The sequence below is a fragment of the Purpureocillium takamizusanense genome, chromosome 8, assembly GCF_022605165.1.
Source record: "Purpureocillium takamizusanense chromosome 8, complete sequence".
Lineage (NCBI taxonomy): Eukaryota > Fungi > Ascomycota > Sordariomycetes > Hypocreales > Ophiocordycipitaceae > Purpureocillium > Purpureocillium takamizusanense.
In genome coordinates, this window is record NC_063075.1 from 1130384 (window position 1) to 1148172 (window position 17789).

General features: G+C 60.9%; 5 protein-coding genes across 9 annotated transcripts; 2 read left to right on the forward strand and 3 right to left on the reverse strand.

Annotated features, from left to right (window-relative positions):
* Nucleotides 1-923: 923 nt before the first annotated feature.
* On the reverse strand, nt 924-3637 carry JDV02_008397 (uncharacterized protein). 4 transcript variants are annotated; one of them, XM_047989989.1, is made up of 10 exons: nt 3043-3637; nt 2788-2943; nt 2429-2697; nt 2279-2364; nt 2093-2220; nt 1906-2035; nt 1742-1838; nt 1403-1672; nt 1214-1298; nt 924-1076 (listed from the first exon to the last, which is right to left on the reverse strand). In XM_047989989.1, the coding sequence occupies exons 1-10, from the start codon at nt 3168-3170 to the stop codon at nt 959-961; spliced, it is 1467 nt and encodes a 488-aa protein (XP_047845995.1). In that variant the 5' UTR covers nt 3171-3637; the 3' UTR covers nt 924-958. The 4 variants fall into 4 exon arrangements, with proteins under 4 accessions (XP_047845995.1, XP_047845997.1, XP_047845994.1 ...); XM_047989991.1 differs by having other exon boundaries at nt 1214-1672; XM_047989988.1 differs by having other exon boundaries at nt 2429-2943.
* Nucleotides 3638-4451: 814 nt separating this feature from the next.
* JDV02_008398 (3-oxoacid CoA-transferase) lies at nt 4452-7021 on the forward strand. Its single transcript, XM_047989992.1, has 6 exons — nt 4452-4742; nt 4845-5129; nt 5305-5491; nt 5585-6116; nt 6269-6490; nt 6603-7021. The coding sequence occupies exons 1-6, from the start codon at nt 4487-4489 to the stop codon at nt 6735-6737; spliced, it is 1617 nt and encodes a 538-aa protein (XP_047845998.1). The 5' UTR covers nt 4452-4486; the 3' UTR covers nt 6738-7021.
* JDV02_008399 (uncharacterized protein) lies at nt 6830-8527 on the reverse strand. Its single transcript, XM_047989993.1, has 2 exons — nt 8218-8527; nt 6830-8075 (listed from the first exon to the last, which is right to left on the reverse strand). The coding sequence occupies exons 1-2, from the start codon at nt 8500-8502 to the stop codon at nt 7146-7148; spliced, it is 1215 nt and encodes a 404-aa protein (XP_047845999.1). The 5' UTR covers nt 8503-8527; the 3' UTR covers nt 6830-7145.
* Nucleotides 8528-8539: 12 nt separating this feature from the next.
* JDV02_008401 (uncharacterized protein) lies at nt 8540-10533 on the forward strand. Of its 2 annotated transcripts, XM_047989995.1 has the most exons (9): nt 8540-9080; nt 9141-9172; nt 9240-9264; nt 9339-9406; nt 9470-9829; nt 9903-9921; nt 9980-10139; nt 10205-10293; nt 10353-10533. In XM_047989995.1, the coding sequence occupies exons 1-9, from the start codon at nt 9049-9051 to the stop codon at nt 10447-10449; spliced, it is 882 nt and encodes a 293-aa protein (XP_047846001.1). In that variant the 5' UTR covers nt 8540-9048; the 3' UTR covers nt 10450-10533. The 2 variants fall into 2 exon arrangements, with proteins under 2 accessions (XP_047846001.1, XP_047846000.1); XM_047989994.1 differs by having other exon boundaries at nt 8540-9264.
* On the reverse strand, nt 9963-13107 carry JDV02_008402 (uncharacterized protein). Its single transcript, XM_047989996.1, has 5 exons — nt 12766-13107; nt 12154-12708; nt 11575-12099; nt 11378-11516; nt 9963-11326 (listed from the first exon to the last, which is right to left on the reverse strand). The coding sequence occupies exons 1-5, from the start codon at nt 12936-12938 to the stop codon at nt 10508-10510; spliced, it is 2211 nt and encodes a 736-aa protein (XP_047846002.1). The 5' UTR covers nt 12939-13107; the 3' UTR covers nt 9963-10507.
* Between the last annotated feature and the right edge of the window lie 4682 nt (nt 13108-17789).

The following is a 17789-nucleotide window of genomic DNA, read 5'->3' on the forward strand; positions in this document are numbered from 1 at the left end:
CTGCCTTCGAGGTGTCTCGGTCTCCACAGCGAGTTCTCATGTTTAATTTTTTATAATTTCTAATCTTGTTTTCCCCTCGGCACGGCGACTACGTCGCTCCAGACGTACACACAAAGTAAGTAGCGTCAATATGCCGTGTCACGACAGCTGCTGGGAACTGGGGTGCATCCGATGGCCGGCACAGCAGGGGGACCCGCATGGATCCGTTCATTACCAATCCCGCCGCCGCTGCCGCGCGGTGGATACTAGATCCATAGGTCCCTCCCTGTCGGTCTGTCGTCTCGAAGCACTGCCCACCAGACATCAGGGGGGGACACTGGGGGACGGGCAGGGGCCAGATCCTCTGCATGGCTCGCCTCATAATTTTGCATCCACTTGGTACTATTCTTTGCTATCTGCCCGGTCGAGTCTTTCCGGTCCGTCCAGAGCGGGAGTCGAGATGTTGGTCGAGGCCTCCATGTCGTTCTTGGCGTCATTGGATTATACACACACACACATCAGTGATACTTCGTAGTTATTTAACCAAAGACGGCCGCTACCCTAGACTCGGGGCGGTCGCAATGTGACGAAAATCGCATGTCCAACGATGAATGCCATCCAGTCAGTTCATTGTGACTGACATGATATAATTCCAAAAAAAGTAAAATTACATTGTACGACGTACGCCGTGAAGATGCCCGTGCTCGATCGATCCGACAGGTGTTGGTTGGGTTCCCGTCACCGATTTCTTCAAGTGGCACAACATATTGATCAAGTGAGTATGCCAACACAAAGTATTACCACCCAATACCAACGAACTTCCTGGGCGTGCACGCACATGCAAGTGGCCGTCTGCACGCAACTACAGACAGCCTGCGAATGAAAATAAAAAATGAACGAAAAACAGGTCACGTAATCAACCATTCATTTCACGGGTTCTTGTTTTCCATGCCATCACTTTCAATTTAATTTCAACGCTCTACAGCACCATTCTAAACTCCGGGTCGCGGTCGTCGCCCAAGCCCGCAAACTCGTCGTACCGGCCGCGCTTCTTGTCCCGATTGATCTTGACGCACCACAAGACGTTGAGCGCCACGCTACAGCACGAAAACGAAGAAACGCAAAAAACCGTCAGCGACAAGGTCTCATAGTCACGCGGCGCCGTGCAAAAGGGGGACAGACGCGAAAAAGGGGGTGGTGATGGTGGAGGGGCGGGACGGGACGGGATGCTCACGCGACCCAGGCATAGCACAGCAGGCCCAGGATGATGGTGTGACCCTTGTGGTAGTACGGTCCTTCTTTGGCGGGATACACAAACGCTGTGAACACAGTCTGCCGTCAGCTGGATAGGGCCAAGGGGTGACCGGAGGGGGGGGAAGGGAGGGCATCAAATCGAATCAAATCACGGTCCAGCTCAACTCACTGGCGACGAAGCCGCCGCAGTTGGCCACGGCCAGCTGCAGCGCCGACGTGGTGGCGCGCTTGTAGTGGCCGGCCGAGTTGTTCGAGTTCCAGACGAGCACGCACGGCACGGCCGCGTACAGCCCAATGGCCATGAGGCACGTCATGGCGAAGCGCGGCGACGCGGCCGTGACGTTGGCGATGACGGCGTAGCCCACGATGGCGACGGGCAGCACCAAGAGCATGAGCGACCCGCGCCGCTTGAGCCGGTCCGAGAGGAACGCAACGAGCACTGAAGAACGGGTCAGCCGAGGATAGAATGTGAAGTCTCGTCAAAGGAGTAATCTGGGGAGGGACACACCCGTCACCGGCGTGGCCACGGCGTAAGGGATCACCGTCCACAGCTGCGTCTCGTTGGCGTTGTTGGCAATGTGCATGTCATTGACAATGGTCGGCAGCTGCACCCGGTCAGTCAGTCCCTCCTACGAACCGACACCGACAACAAAGGGAAGGGGCTTCGCTCACAAAGAGTCCAAACGAGTACAGCCCCGATAGGATGGCAAAGTAGGCCGTCGACGACAGCCATACCTGGACGTTGAAGACGCCGCGGCGGACCTCGCTCCACTGAAAACGCTCTTCTCGCTCGCGCGCGAGACTACGAAGCATAGTGTTAGTGAGCTGTTTCTTCGCGCTGTGGGTGGCGACGACGTACTCGAACCGGTCGTCTCCGTTGCCGGCCAGGCGCTTCATGGCCCATTCGCGCTCCTCCTCCGTGAGGTAGCGGGCCGTGGCCGGGCTGTTGGGGAGCGCGAGGAAGGCAATGGCTCCGGCGGCGATGGTCTACTGCCATCAGTGTCCGCTCCATCCGGCGCGGTACAATGCCTAGAACCAAACTCACCAGGAGGCCCTCGATGATAAATATCCACCGCCAGCCTTCGAGTCCGCCTCGGGGTCCAATGGCGGACAGCCCCCTAGCGAGCAGGCCTGCGCCCATATATCATCAATCTCGCGGACCAGGACAATCGAGGAGTCGGCAAACTAGACTCACCTCCAAAGGCGCCTGATAGCGACGCCGCCGTGTAGAAGATGCCGATGCGCAGCGCCAGCTCGCCGCGCGTATACAGCCCCGACAGGTACAGCACCATGCCGGGCAGCAGGCCGCCCTCGGTCACGCCGAGGACGGCGCGCACGGCGACGAAGCTGGCGTAGCCGCGCACGAAGCCCAAGCACATGGTGACGAGGCCCCAGGCGGCCGTCAGGCAGGGGAGCCATATCTTGGGCGAGACCTTTTTTAGGACGAGGTTGCTCGGGAGTTCGCTGCGAGACGGGGCGGCGGCGGCGCGAGAGAGCGGTCAGCGGGTGGGCTTGTGCGCCAGAGAGTGTACGAGCGAGGGGGCGCGTCCGCACCTGGCAATGTAGGTGGCGTAAAAGACGGCGAGGCCCTGCGTGTACTGCAGGTCGCTGATGCCCAGGTCCTTTTCGAGGCCGATGATCTTGGCGTTGCCGACGTTGGTCCTGTCGAGGAACGAGCAGAGGAAGAGGAGCGCCAGCACGGGGAGGACCCTACAATCACATCACACACAATCGCGGTCAGCGCTGGTACTACGGAGCGGGCGGCTTCCCACGCAGTTCGCGCGCGACTCCTCCAACTGCTTTGCTTACCTCGTGTCTGTCTTGAGGAGCACGCGGCGGGTGAGGTGCTCGCGGCGGCGGCGCGCCTCGTGGTCCTTGGCGTTGAGCTCCGCGTGCTCGGCCTTGGCTTCCATCTCGGAGTCGGACTTGGTGTTCATTGGACAAAGGGGGCCAGTAGCGTCGCACTCTGTCAACGTCTCGGACGGGCAGCGTCGCACGCAGTCTGGGGAAAGGGGGCGGGGACGGAGGGGCGGCAGCGGCGGAGGAGATCGGGAGGGGCGAGACGTCCCCCTTTAAGGCCCGCCCGCCAGCTGTCACGACAGGAACAGGAGGTTATAGTAGCAGTAGTAGCAGTAGCAGTACGTAGCAATAGTGCGAGGTGGAAACTAATCCGCCAACCCCAGCCATCGGATCTCAAATCTGTGGGGGAGGGGGCGGAGAGGAGAGGAGAGGAGCCGGGATTTGCGGGGAGAAAGGATAATCATGGTCACCCAGGGGGAGGGGATTAAAGTTGCTGTCAGGAGAGCCACGGAAGCATGTCGATCCGCTGGGGAGGGGACTGTACGGGAAGCTACCATGTTATCACGGCGGGCTGCTTTGGTGGTGGTGGCGGTGGTGGTGATGGACAGACTGGTGGCAGTGTCATCAGCCACGCATTGCGTCAAGCGTCATGCCCGGGGCCCAGATCTGCGCTCCGGTACAAAACTGCGGCGCTTATTCTGGGCCCCGTTCAGGCCGGCCACGACGGCTGCTCTTCGCAAACACACACACACGCGCGGCGGCATGAGCGGGCAACGCGAGTGAGTTAGCGAGAGCGGACCGAACCCCTGCCTGCGCATGACCCTGTCATCAATTGATTGACCGACAACGTGCCTGCCTGACAGCCAGTGCCAAGTTCAACACAGCAACAACCCCTCCAAAAAGAAAAAAGTGGCGCCCGCCCCCCGTTGGACCGGGTCCGGGTTTACCGGCGGCGCCCCGATCTTTAGGGTTGAGCTTCCCAGCTTCCGGCCGGCGGAGCTTCGCCGACGTGACGTGACGACACCACTTTTTTTTTCCCACCCACGCACCGCATGAACTGCTTGATTGATGGAAGGATGGGCGGCCGGAATGATTGATGGGTTCGGCGGCAAGGGGACAGACATGAATGCTCTCGCGTGTCCACTTTGTCGGGCGTGGTGCGGGTTTTCGGTTATTTCCCTCGCCCATACGAAGGTATTGCCGGCCGCGCTCCTATAAATACAAAAATAGGAGGTGAAGCCCGCCCTTCCTCGCCCTTCGGATGAAGCTCTCGCGAACCTGATCCGCTACTACTACTACTGCTGCTGCTCGTGTTTTGCCCTGCTTGTCTTGCTTCCTTCCATCCCTCCTTCCCTCTCACTCTCCTCAACTCCCAAGCTCCCTCCGTCCTAAACTACGTGCTACTGGTCTTTACGGAACTCTCCTCCGACACAGAGCGGACTACACACGCACCATGAGGCCGTCCATGGGTCCCACGCTTGTGTGTCGCGTGGCCGTCCGGCTGGGCGCCGCCCCCGGCGTCAAGTTCCGCCCGGCGGCCACAGCGCGGCGGACTTTTGTCACCACCGCGATACGCTTCTCACAGCCGTCGTCAACACCTTCGGCGCGGAGAGACTCCAAGGTTCTCGGCTCTGCCGACGAGGCCGTCGCCGACGTACGCAGCGGCTCCACTATCCTGAGTTCCGGGTTTGGCCTGTGCGGCGTCGCCGGTACGCTCATCCTCCTCCTGCTCTATGCGCGAGCCTCCTCTACTATGGCCCTTTCGTGATGTGTTGAGTGACGTTAATAAACTGACTTATGGAAAACCACAGAGACCCTCATCCAGGCCATGCACCGCCGCGGCGTCAAGGAGCTCCACTCGCTCACCGCCGTATCCAACAATGCCGGCATGGAGGGGCTCGGCGGCTTGTCGAGCCTCACAAAGGCCGGACAGGTCGACCGCCTGATCCTGTCATACCTGGGCAACAACAAGGCTCTCGAGCGCAAGTACCTGACGGGCGAGCTGGCCGTCGAGCTGTGTCCGCAGGGGACGCTGGCGGAGCGGCTGCGGGCGGGCGGCGCGGGCATCCCGGCCTTTTTCACCCCGACGGGAGCGCGTAAGTTTGGTCCCTTTCTTCCCTTTCCAGCCATCTATCTCCTTCGCGCTCTCCCGTTTATGTTTATGTTGTGAGTGGGGGGGTGGGGGGGCAAAGCACGCTGCGTAGTCAAAGAATAGCATCATGAAACATGAAAAGGCAAAGGGCAAGAACAACGACTGACACAAGAGTGCAGACACGCTCCTTCAGGACGGCGACATCCCCACCCGGCTCGGCCCCAACGGCACCGTCCTCGAAAAGGGCAAGCCGCGCGAGACGCGCGAGTTTGACGGCCGCGCGTACCTGCTTGAGCGGGCGCTGACGGGCGACGTGGCCATCCTGCGCGCTTGGAAGGTCGACAAGGCGGGCAACTGCGTCTTTCGGTGAGCATTGCCCATCAAATGACTTACACACATACATACGCATACACACACACGGCACGGGGAGAGAGACTAACAGAGCTCTCCGTCGTACAGATACACCACCAAGGCCTTCGGCCCCCTCATGGCCAAGGCCGCCAAGCTCACCATCGTCGAGGCCGAAAACATCGTCGAGGTCGGCGAGATCCACCCCAACGCCGTCGACCTGCCGGGCATCTTCGTCGACCGCGTCGTGCCCGCCACGGCGGACAAGCAGATTGAGGTGCTCAAGCTGCGCGACGACGACGCCAACGACAAGACGAACAAGGCGGTCGACGAGGCGCAGGAGCGGCGCAACCGCATCGGGCGGCGCGCTTCGCAGGAGCTCAAGCAGGGCTACTACGTCAACCTGGGCGTGGGCATCCCCACGCTGGCCGCCACCTTCATCCCCGAGGGCCGCACCGTCTGGATCCAGTCCGAGAACGGCATCCTCGGCATGGGCCCGTACCCGACGCGCGACCAGGTCGATGCCGACATTGTCAATGCTGGCAAGGAGACGGTGACGCTGGTGCCCGGCGCGTCGTGCTTTGACTCGTCCGAGTCGTTTGGCATGATTCGCGGCGGGCACGTCGACGTGTCGATTCTGGGTGTATGTGCCCTCCCCCTTTCCACACATGCACACACTCCATCTCTCTTCATGTCTCTACTGTTGGTTCTCTGTTTGCATCTATCGCAGGAGCAAAATCGTGTCATGTGTGCGGTAGAATCGCTAACGATATAATGCGTCCGCATCATATACAGGCCCTCCAGGTCAGTGCCGCGGGCGACCTCGCCAACTTCATGATCCCCGGCAAGGTCTTCAAGGGCATGGGCGGCGCCATGGACCTCGTCGCCAACCCGGACAACACCAAGATCGTCGTCGCGACCGAGCACGTCGCCAAGAACGGGTCCAGCAAGATTGTGCAGCAGTGCGCCCTGCCCCTGACGGGCGCGCGCTGCGTCAGCACCATCATTACCGATCTCGTAGGCTTCCCTGCCCCGTTCTTGCTTCCCTTTTCATGCTTCAACCCTTTCTCTTTCTCCGGGGGAGACGACGAACACCAATGCTAACACATGGACTCTCGCGTGCAAACAGTGCGTCTTCCAGGTCGACCGCCAAAACGGCGGCCTCACGCTGACGGAGCTGGCCCCGGGCGTCAGCATCGACGAGGTGCGGAGCAAGACCGAGGCCGACTTTAAGGTCGCCGACGACGTCAAGACGATGGAGTAAGGAGGAGGAAGCGGCAGTGTGGCTTTTGCTCATGGCATGGCATGGCATGGAGTTGGTCTTGACACTTTTTATTTAGACGGGGAAGGCGCTCCTCTCAGGCAGGCTGTCGTGCGACATGGATGATATTTTCTTTCCACTTGCTTGCCATTCGTTGCGCGCATCATGCCTGGTGACACGTTGATATATATGGCTGTTCATTGCTAGAAGAAGCAAAGTCTCTTCATATCAACAGTCATGACGCACCCATCTCTCTCTCATACATGTTATAGGAGCGTCGTTACTTTGCCCCCCCCCATCCCTGCCTATGCCCGATATATGCAGCCAGCCTCTCTTATACACACACAGCATAACACTCAACGACATCTACATCTACACCACCCAAATCTGACCTGACGACACCTCCGTCCGTCACAGCTTCGACCCCCTCGCTTCATGGCCCCCCGCAAAGGTGCTCCCGCCCAACGCCTCGACGATGCTGTCCACGCTCCTCAGCAGCCACTCGCACCCCTCATCGCCCGCCAGCCACCGCGCCTCGTGCTCGTCGACGATGGCATCCCCGGCCCCGCCGCCGCCGCCGTCGCCCCTCCACGTGCCGTCCTCCCACGCTTTGCGCAGCCCAAAGACGTGCGACAGCACCTGCGGCCCCACGCCCGTCTGCGCGCGCAGGCAGGCCACGGCCACGGCGCTCGTCAGCACGCGGCCCGTACGCGCCAGCGCCGTCGTCGTCCCGTCCTCCTCCACGTCTGCTGCTCCTTCTTTCCTCCCGTCGACCGTGCTCTCAGCTTTCTTCTTCTTCTCGTTGTTGTTGTTGTTATTGTCGTCCCTTTGGGGCTGCTGCTGCTGCCGCCGCCGCCCTCCTCCCGCGGGATCGCTCAGCAGCGGCCCGTAGTGGCTGTTGAGGATGTGCACCGGCAGGTCCGGGTGCGCGCGCGCCAGCTTTTCGATGAGCTTGTCCTCAAAGGGCGCGTACACCGAGTCCCACAGCGCGCGCGCCCGCCGCGCCACCGCGTCGACGTCGTTGCCGTTGTAGTTCTTGTCGCCGTTGTAGTTGATGTTTTTGTCGCGGCTTCCACCATTGTCGCCCTCCCCCCCAGGAGCGCGGGCGGCGGGCACGCGCGACGGCCGGTCGTGCAGCCGCGCCGCCACGTCCGCGGGCAGCGCCGCGCGGAACGCGTTCAGGCAGTTTATGGTGCGCGGGATGCCGTTGAAGCTGATGCACTTGAGCCCGACCTCGCGCACCAGCTCCGCCGCGGGGGCGGGCGCTGCGCCGCGCTCCGTGGCCACCCGGTGCAGGACCGCCAGCGAGTCGGGCGAGTTGAGCGTGAACGTCGCGGCGGCCTGCACGCGTGAGAGCAAATAATGTGTGTGTCAGCTGCCGTCATTTCTGCCAACTCGATACATCGCATGTGAGGTGAAAAGAAAAGAAAATTCAAGTGAATGGGGGGATTTGGGGGAATTGAAGGGGTCTGTCTGTTCTCACCGAAATGGCCAGCCACGGCTTCGTGCCCACGCGGTGCTGCTCCGCCTCGCGCGCGATGCGTGCGTACACGTCGGCGATGCCCCGGGGCGCGGGCACGGGGCCGGGCCGCGCAAAGGGCGCGTTGATGAGCGACTTGAGCGACGGCGAGAGCTTCGCCATACTGGTGCTGCTGTTGGCGGTACCGGTACCGCTGTCGCTTCGTCCTCTTCTTCTTCTTCCCGGGTTGGCGGAGGCGTCTTCTCTCAATCTGTGCGTGCGCAGCTGCTGGTCGTCGCCTCGTCCCATGGCCTAATTAATCACGCGCAGGGGGGGGGGAAATGACGCCGTTTGGATCAAGTCAGATATACCGTCGGTCCCTCAGAGCAGGATGGAGGGTTCCGGTGGTTCGGCATTGGAGAAAGGCAGGCGCGTGTACTCAATCCGAGTTTCATCCACACACGTCAGTGACGACGGACGGCATGAGCCGCGGCATCGGCGTCGGCGTCGGCGTCGGCGTCTACTTTTGCGCGCCGAATCGCTCCCCCCACTGCGCTGTCAAGTCACCCGGCCCACAGTAGTGACGCCGACCACGTACATACACACGGCGACACACAACTGCCTCCCGAGGACGTCGGGTCGCGATGGCGGCGGCGGCGGCGGCGGCGGTATTGTCGTTGAGGTCGGGCCTAGACTTGGGCATGCATAATGACTTGCACGTGGTGTGGAGGTGCAGCAAAGACTGCCTGGTGAGGATGAGACCGGACAGTACGGCCTGCGTGTGCCTTTGAACGCCTGCGGTGCTGCATCATCATCATCACCATCACGCGAGTGTCAACAGAAACGCCCTGAACAATGGCCAAGCCAAGGGAGCCGTTCTGGTTGGGGTAAGTGACACGCTGCTACCGCTGAATGCTGCCACCGACCAGCCAACTTACACGGTCAAGGGGCGCCGCGGCATGCATGGCTGTGTGCTTCAGTGCGTCTCTCCATCTCATAAATACCCCGTCGTTGCTGCACATCTCCATGCTGATGGACGGCCGCAGCACATCCGCTGGACCAAACCAAATAGTATGAACGAGCCCTGCTCATTCAATGGCATCACGTCGACGGCGCTGGGCGAGCGCTGACGTCTCCCACCACAGCCGCATGCAGGTACTCAAGTCGACCGACACTATGCTGCGCACCATGTCCCGCCTGGCCGCGCGCGACGGTATGCCCCTCCCTTTACTCTTACACCTCCCTCCCTCCGTCTTGTCGCCGCTCACCACGCCAGGCATCCCCTCTCTTTGGGCTGGCCTCTCTGCGTCTATCCTACGCCAGGGCACCTATTCCACCGCTCGCTTCGGCATCCACGCCTCCCTCTCCGCGTCGCTCCTCCAGTGCTCCGGCCGCGAGACCCTCCCGCTGTCATGGAACGTCGCCTGCGCGGGGCTCGCCGGTGGCCTCGCAGGTCTCATAGGCAATCCGACCGAGGTCGTCCTCGTCCGCATGTGCGCCGACGGCGCCAAGTCTCCGCAGGACCGCTTCCGCTACGGCAACGCCCTCGTCGGCATGGTGAGAGTCTGGACCGACGAGGGCGCCCGCGCCTTTACCAAGGGCCTCGCGCCAAACGTGGCCCGGAGTATCCTCATGAGTTCGTCGCCTGTAGCAGCTTCTCGTCGCACATGTTCTGCCAAGTGTATCAAGTGTTCTGACCAGCCCGTCAGGCGTCTCTCAGATTGCAACGTGAGTCGTCACATGCATCAAATACTACGCCGTCGGACGCGATGCTCATGCGCTCCAGGTATGTATCCGCTAAGCAGCATCTTGTTCGGTCCGCGGGGCGCAACGACGACATCGCGACGCACGTTCTGTCGTCGCTCGCTGCTGGCACCGTCGCCACCACGCTTTGCGCCCCGGCCGACGTGCTGAAGAGCCGCATGCAGAACAGCGCAGGCAAGGATGTAAGCGTTATCACAGACTCCGAGGTAGCACGCCGTTGTCAGGATCAGCAGCTGACTTATCGCAGAGTCTCCTTCGAGTGATCCGGTCGGGGTTGCGGGAAGAGGGCCCGCGATTCCTCATGAAGGGATGGACACCCGCCTGGCTGCGGTTGACGTGCGTTTAGTCGCCTCCTTCCCAAGTCCACACTGAGCGCGTTCGCTGACCCAGTCAAGGCCGCACACGGTACTCACCTTTGTCTTCATGGAACAGTTGCGGAAGATCACGCAGTTGCAACTCTTTCCTCGGGACGCGGCGACCTGTAAACTGTAGCGGCAGATGCGGGCATTGCAGCTGTGTATGTCTCCTCATAGATCAGGTAAACTCGATTTCAAAATTCGGGCCAGTACAGCCAGTCAAAGTTGTTCATGTCTGCCCACGACAGGCCGCCAAATGACGGCTCAAACTCGTTGCCCGGCTGGTTCAGCACGTGCGCGATCTGGTCGTCCGACATGGCCGAGAACTGCAGCGGCTCCGGCCACAGCAGCTGTTGTTGTGCCATGAAACTGGGCTGCGCCGCCACGGGCTCGCCGACGGCCATTTGGGGCGCGGCGGCCGAGTTTGCCTGGTGCGCCGGCGCCGAAACGCCCGCGACGGTTGCCTTTTGGACAATCTGCCGCAAGTATTTGCCGTACAGCAGTGACAGCCCATTGCGATGCTCCGTCACCGTGCCAATGCGCTCTAGCACGCCCGCCGCCTCGTCGATCAGTTTCCTGATGCTAGGAGCCAGCGTTGAGCTGCCCGTCGTGTAGGCGCTGAGCGTCAGGGCGAAGCATGCCGCGAATGAGATCATGATGGTCGTGTTGTTGGGCATCGACTGTAGCTGGGATTCCCCTTGAATAGCGGCCCTCATGACGTTGAGGGCAGACGACAGCCCCGCAGTCCGGAAGAAGCGCCGCACCTCGGTCGGCGCCGTGGGGTGGTTGATGATGCCTCCATAGGCGGACAGGCGCGTGTGCGTCACAAGAATCTCAACGTAGGGTGGCAGACGCCGCTGCGGGCCGATACCGATGGAGGCGCCCCATTCCGTCAGCCACTGGTCGAAGAAGCGCTCGATGGAGCCCTGTATCGACTGCGCTATCAGCGACCCGTCGCTCGTCGCATTCTGCGATCCGTCGCAAAGGGATCGCACGGTGCTGAAGAGGCCGTCCTGTGAGGATCAGTCAGCGCTCATCGAATCCGGCCATCGGCAGGGGCTTACCAGGTTCCTCCGCAGAACGGCCATGGATACCAGGGCGCCATCCTGGACGTCGCTCTGGGATGTGCGGTGCCAATTATCGCAGTCCTTGATCACCCGGGTCACGGGCACAGCAAATGGCCGCCCTCGCGCGAGGGACATGCTATGACGGTCAGAAGACTCGCACGCGAGTGCCGGTCTGGGCAGAACAGAGCACCTACCCTCGCTCGAGAACAAACAAGGAGATCCAGCATCGTTCCCTGTTACGCAGAAGCAGCTTTCCCGTGTCTGACCACGGCTCGACGTCCGGAAAGCCGTCAAGGGCCAGGGCCATGCGAGTGTCGAGACACTCGCCGCGCGCGAGGGTCAGCTTGGAGCCTTGCTGCAGCAGCTCCGTCGGCACCAAAACCTTGTGGAGGGACAGATCAATGGCGATGCTTGTGGCCATGGAGATGTACACGCATGCCTCGTCATCCGTGCTGTGCTGGCCTGGGAACATCCACGGGATGTTGATCATGAAGGCGAGGACAATCTCGACCGACTTGTGCCTGCGGAGCATGACCCTCTGCGCCAGTGCCTTGACGTGGTTCGAAAGCCTCTTGGATAGGGCCGCCGCCGAGGGCATGAACAAGGCCGAGGCGGCCATGACGGACGCGCAGAGGAAGGCGGAGCGCCCACGGGTAAACGAGACGCCGTGTATCCTGGGGTCCAGCCCCCAACGCGTGTGTGCCAGGTTGGCATGAAAGCTGTGGTAGTTAGCATCGCAATCACACCTGCGTACTGGCGGATGGTCGCCTCACTAAGAAAAGAGAGTCTCTGCCTCCTCCTGCGTGACCAGGCCGAGCGTGATGGGATCAATGTCATCCCCGACATCGAGGCTCACGTGCGTCGAGGTGAAGAATTCCTCGAGAGCCGCGGACTCGTCGGCCTGCCCCGGGCTCTGGTGGAAACTCTGGCGCACCTGGGGCGACGGCCTACTACGCGAGTCGCTGGAGGGCTGGATGTACGAGGCACGGGCGAGCAGCTGCAGGGGGTTCTCGGCATCGTCAATTGCGAGGCTTTCCTCAGTGCGGTGCACAAAGTTGTTGGCCATGGACGCGGCGCCCCCGGTATCCTCGCCGTCGCCGTCGTCATCATCGCCACTGGACGACGTCTCCTCGGTGTCACCGTGGGACCGCTGCTGAGACGCCGACGCCTGGCTGGGCGATGTCTCGGCGGTGTCGACAGCTCCGCCCAGCAGGTCGCGCAGGTGCGTCATGACCTTGGCATCGTCGGTGCTGTGCTTTTGTCCTCCCCTGGCTCGCTTGACGGCCTGTTCGATCTGGTACAGCGCCTTGTCCAGGCCGACGCGTTTGCTATCGGTCCCGTCAGCCACTGACTGTATACCTGAGGGCTGTTTCGGGACCGCTCACTTCTTGATGCCCTTTTGCCTGCCGGCGTGGAAGTCGGGCCGCACGCAATCGCAGTCGAGCTGGACACAGCGCTTGCAGCGGCCGTCGGGCGGCGTCCACTCGCACTTGATCTTGCTGCGGCGGCAGACGAGGCAGGCAGCCTGCTTGGGCCGCGGGGAGCTGGCGGCATCCATTGTCGCGCGGGCGGGTGCGGCGGGGCGGCGACGTCGGCCCCACGGGGCTCATGCCATGTACGTGCGACGAGAGACTGGAGCTCGGGGCGAGAGAGGAGTGAGGTCTCGCATCGCTCACGGTAAGGTTGGAGGGAGATGTTGAGAGACGAGCTGAGTGAGGTGAGGTTGGAGGCGCCGAGCTCGGATTGGACGAGGTGCCGAGCGAGCACTCGCCCAACTGTGGAACTCTGCACGCGCTAAACGCCGTCAATTACAGGCACTCACACCCGCCACAGGAGTCAACCAAACTCAACATCCTTCGGCAGTCCATGCCGACACGCTGCGGCAAACAGGTTCACGATCCGTGACGCGTGCTTGTTTCAGCAATCCCAATGAACGAGGGGGCCTCCCAGTGTGCAAGCACGGGCCCATAGAGTTGTCGGTCGGTCCCAATAATGGGTGACCAACATCATCCTTGGACACATGCTCAGAGAATTCCCCCCCCCCTCCCCCCAATTGCACGTCTTATGAAACGAGTACAAGCGGACAACAACAGGAAACGAAGACGCTCAATGACAATCAAAAGACCAGAGTCCATGATTGGAATACCCAACTCTCCAGCACTGGACCTTGCGAAAGGGAGAAGAGTCCGGCCGAGGTATCGGTTCTTTTTGCGTGGGAAACTCTGGATCCCTCTTAGACCTCGCCTGACGAACTAGAATGCGTACAGCAGCGCTCAATTTCTCACAGCATTTTATGCGTCCGTCTCGCCTCGTAGACTGTGAACGAGGCAACAACCGACACCAAGAGGGGGGATCGAGTAGCCACTTCGACTGGTACCTCATTCTATCTTCCAGAATGCGCTGATCCTAGAAGTCGCTGCGTATGTGTATCGAGCAGGCAATAGAGCGTAGCCTACTTCGTGGTTTGCTCATGAGCGGATAGGTTCTGTGTTTAGGTCGTCAAGCAACGCCAACAGGTCGTGTGTCACTTTTTCGAGCCGAGCGTTTGTGTGTGTAATGCAAGGGCACTAGGCGCGTTTACTACTGAGAGGCTCGGCTCTCTTGCCATGTGAGGACGAGCGCCAGCCATGAGGTACGTAGTGCAAGCAGTTCGATGCCACATGAGTGTGGTGCCTGTTCGTCTGGCATGAATGTATGCAACTGCAAGCGACCGCTAGTCTTCTCCTCTACGGGCAGATCCTTGGTCCGATCCGATCCAATCCTACGTCGCATCTCTTTACCCGATACTGTCGGTGAACCACTGTATGCACTCACGCTTTCGTAACCGATGTGCGATGACAGGGTTTGGGTGGTCATTGGCCAGGGCAGTTGTGTGAAGGATCGAACGAAAGCCACCAGCGCAACGCACAGACAACCTGCATCGACAGCTCATGTGCCCATCGCGGAGGCTTTGATACGAAGTAACTAGTCGGCCTAGTTGATGGCTCATCTACATAGCTCCACGGCAAAGGAAGGCAAGGACGGATTCAACATTCGGGCAGTGCGATTGACCACATCCCCAGGGGGCGCCGGCGGCTGTGGACGAACACGCCTGTTCGGTCGAGCTGTGCACAACCAACCTGAAGAGGAAGCTCACAATTCGTGGCTGGTCCTGCATTGTCGTCTGAGGGGAGCCCACGCTCGCTGCCCAGTTCTTCGTCCTGCGAGCGAGTGCGCTTCCCAAGCCTCAACCCCGCCGCGCGCGGGATGGATACCGCTCAACGCCAACTTAGCGTGCTGACAGGCCGCCGGATCCTTGTGGGAAGCTTCCACCAGCGGCGACAGGCTCCCTCCCCTGCCTGCATGTAAGCGTCCCATCATTTTGGGTCATCGCGATGGCACCCGCGCTGACATTCAGCCGCCAGGCGTGATCGGCGGGGCGCTAGCGGCCTCGCGAGGAGCACAAGCGGCACTCAACTCGAGCAACGTCGCAGAGCAGTAACGGCATCGTTGACACTAACAGGCAGTAGGGGAACAGCGTGGGAAGGGGGCGGTGATGGGGGCGCAGCAGCCAGCACCACCGACTATGAGCTTGTTTCTGCGCTGCACGAAGACCAGGCAGACGAAGAGCCGAACGGAGGGCGATGACTGCCGAGGCGTTGCACGCGGCATCTCGAGTCAGTTCCATGGTTCGTCGTACCTGACGGTTCCCACAGTGGATGCTGCCGGTGGATGGTTTCCTCGGTCCTTGTCACACAAGTGCAGCAGGTCATCGACAAGAGCGGGCCGGCGGGGTCGAGTTGTGGGTGGAGGGACTGAATGTCTTCCTGCCTGCCATGCGTCGGGGCAAAATGGCATTTTCGGAACCTGGGCCATTATTAGTGTCCGCCCAAGGAGGTTTGGGGGGGAGGGGCCCTGGCTAGCCTTCCATGGCTTGTGGACGGGAGGGAATGGGCAGAGCGGCCAGCGGGACGGGGCCGCCCAAGGCTTCTGGAAGGACCCGACCGTGAGACGAGCGACAGCACTCAATACTGCCACGTACGAACGTATATGGGGTCGGCAAACTTGTTTGTTCCCTCCGCTCACCGGTGCGTCGGAGAATCGTGTCCTGTCGTCGTCGTCCACTCGGTACGGGGAGGGATTGAACGGGCTCTGGAGCGCTCCTCTTGAGTAGAACAGGTAAGCGGTGCAGAACCCGCTTCGAATCCATGGAACTCGGAAGCAGCGACAGGTGCGGTCGCAATAGCCGTGTCTCGTCCGGGGCACGAAAGTAAAGACGGCCCCAAAGTCGGGGTCCCAGACACGCACCGGAGCTATATGGCATCCCAATCAATCAAGCTTGTCGCGTGCTTGGGGCGCCTGCACGCCAAGGTCAGCCGGGCCCAATGGGGACGGACAGCGTGGATGGGCGCTGAGACAAGGGTCCTGCGGCTGATGAGATGAGTGACAGCCAAATGTATGTACGAATGATTAGTTGATTGATTGATTGATTAATTGATGATTTGGACGCTCGCGCACGGGGTCAGGGCTGCGAATGCTGTCTGGCTGAGCCTGGGCGAGTGAAGGTAAGCTTCGTCCAATTCAACTGCCGTGCGCGCCGCACTCCTCACCGACGGTGAGCTGCGCCGCCTGCGGGTAACCGGGCTGGTTGTCCATTGGGTGCGGGACCGGCCATTTCCAGGTTACCTAAGGTGCCATGGAAGTGCCCTCTGACGGACTGGTGGCGTGCTCCTGCTGCTCGGAGGCTAATGGCTTGGTGCCAATATTCCCTCCCGGTGGGCGCTTCCAGCACCAACTTGGAACTGCCAGTAATAAGCGGGCGCCAGGTGCCAGGTGGCCTTGAACAGGCCCCTGTCGGTTAGGATGATGTGCTTCCACTACTAACTTTGTAGGATAAGAGGCACTGTTGCATTCACATATCAATTTCAGGCTCCAGCTTTCGGTCAGAAAGCATAGGTAGTAGCAACGATGCCCGGGCAGCCCATCATCCGTTTGGGTATGCGGTGTTTGCTGCGCCGCCGGGACGCTTGACGATAGGTAATGTCCACGGAAGATCGAGCGACGATAGCCTACTCGACTTGCCTACACCTGGGGCCAGTAGAGGGGAGCAAGTGGGCGGCAGACACGGGATCATCGACCCATGCCAGGCAGATCCAGTGCGGACGCCCTACAAGCACTTTCCGCACACCCCTGTCCCGGCCATCAGTGCCCCTCGGTCAAGTCAACAAGGGGCACGCGACACTCGGACGCTGCTCTTGACGGGTCCCCGTCGGTCCCAAGCAGCCCCTCAAGCCCCTCCGGCTGCGCCGCCATCTCCAATGGATCCCTTTTTACTCCACGGGGGCCCCACCCGCGACCGCCCCTCCATCTTGAACGCCCATTGCCCCTGCAAAGTCTTTTCGCACCACAGTCCTGGGCCGCCTTGGACACGACATGTAACCCTTCTTCCAGAGCACGCCTGTTTGAATTGACCATCTCCAGGGTCTGGAGTGCTTGTGCTCGCCCGTGAACCTCTACCCGTCGGCAGCAAGTGGCGCAAACTCACACTCACGCCCTTGATCAGCTTGACACTGAAGACCGGTGCGCTTGTGGCGCGCCTCTCCCCGCTTTGATCGTCCCTTCTTGTTTTCGAGAGGGAGGGTGGCTAGTGGGAACTGCAGAGGCGAGGCAGACAGAAGTCAACGCGTTTAAGCTTGCGATGCAATGGGTTACTGAGGGAGTGGCCGCGGGCGGGGGTTGGCATGGCGGATGTGACAGGCAGGCAGGCAGGCAGGCAGGCAGGCAAGTAGGCACTCGGATAGTCCATCGTCAGCCACGGCTCTTGGCGAGCCTACCCTACCTTGGTTCGCTTTGATGCTTTATCCGGGGCATCGTATTGTACGTGTGCGGACATGGCCGGCTGGGCAGCTGGCGTGCAGGCCGGCGGGCGAGTTGTGGCTGGATACTTCCTTGTCCCGCCGTATCACTTTCCTGAGCTGCCATCGCTTTTGCCCTCCTCCTTCTTTGCGCCAACCCGAACAGATGAATTGTGGCTCGAACTTGTGCAGAAACAAAATATTACAAAGTGGTAATGAATCAGCCAAGGTACGTATCGTAGAGTGGCGGTTCGGTGGGCGGCCGCGGCAGGAACAGACCGGTACGGTACGTACCATACCTTAGTACTGGGCCGTAGTCGAACCCAGGAAGGTCCTGCCTGCCTCGCGCTTGTTCATCTTGTTCTCCATTTCGCCGCCGCCGCATCGTCGGTCCGTGTACTAACAAGTATTCTAACGCAGTAGCTCAACCCCATCCGCGTTTCGCGCTCTCCTCTCCGCCGCGCCCTCCCCCATCCCATCTCGCCTTTCGTTCTCTTCTTTTGCCTTGTTTGCCTTTGGTTCCTTGGCGCCAGCTATCTGTCCCCTCGTCTTCCACTACCTTTCCTTCTTTTCCT

Excerpts from the sequence above, each read along its gene's own strand:
- JDV02_008397 (XM_047989989.1), bottom strand. The coding sequence starts at position 3,170 with ATGAACACCAAGTCCGACTCCGAGATGGAAGCCAAGGCCGAGCACGCG. Across the intron at positions 2,698-2,787 it reads TACGCCACCTACATTGCCAG|CGAACTCCCGAGCAACCTCG; the intron begins GTGCGGACGCGC and ends CCCGTCTCGCAG. Across the intron at positions 2,036-2,092 it reads AACGGAGACGACCGGTTCGA|TCTCGCGCGCGAGCGAGAAG; the intron begins GTACGTCGTCGC and ends TATGCTTCGTAG.
- JDV02_008398 (XM_047989992.1), top strand. The coding sequence starts at position 4,487 with ATGAGGCCGTCCATGGGTCCCACGCTTGTGTGTCGCGTGGCCGTCCGG. Across the intron at positions 5,130-5,304 it reads TTTCACCCCGACGGGAGCGC|ACACGCTCCTTCAGGACGGC; the intron begins GTAAGTTTGGTC and ends ACAAGAGTGCAG. Across the intron at positions 6,117-6,268 it reads TCGACGTGTCGATTCTGGGT|GCCCTCCAGGTCAGTGCCGC; the intron begins GTATGTGCCCTC and ends CATCATATACAG.
- JDV02_008399 (XM_047989993.1), bottom strand. The coding sequence starts at position 8,502 with ATGGGACGAGGCGACGACCAGCAGCTGCGCACGCACAGATTGAGAGAA. Across the intron at positions 8,076-8,217 it reads AGCCGTGGCTGGCCATTTCG|GCCGCCGCGACGTTCACGCT; the intron begins GTGAGAACAGAC and ends TCACGCGTGCAG.
- JDV02_008401 (XM_047989995.1), top strand. The coding sequence starts at position 9,049 with ATGGCCAAGCCAAGGGAGCCGTTCTGGTTGGG. Across the intron at positions 9,265-9,338 it reads CCGCTGGACCAAACCAAATA|CCGCATGCAGGTACTCAAGT; the intron begins GTATGAACGAGC and ends CTCCCACCACAG. Across the intron at positions 10,140-10,204 it reads AGAACAGCGCAGGCAAGGAT|AGTCTCCTTCGAGTGATCCG; the intron begins GTAAGCGTTATC and ends GACTTATCGCAG.
- JDV02_008402 (XM_047989996.1), bottom strand. The coding sequence starts at position 12,938 with ATGGATGCCGCCAGCTCCCCGCGGCCCAAGCAGGCTGCCTGCCTCGTC. Across the intron at positions 12,709-12,765 it reads AGGCAAAAGGGCATCAAGAA|CAAACGCGTCGGCCTGGACA; the intron begins GTGAGCGGTCCC and ends CGGGACCGATAG. Across the intron at positions 12,100-12,153 it reads GCAGAGACTCTCTTTTCTTA|CTTTCATGCCAACCTGGCAC; the intron begins GTGAGGCGACCA and ends TAACTACCACAG.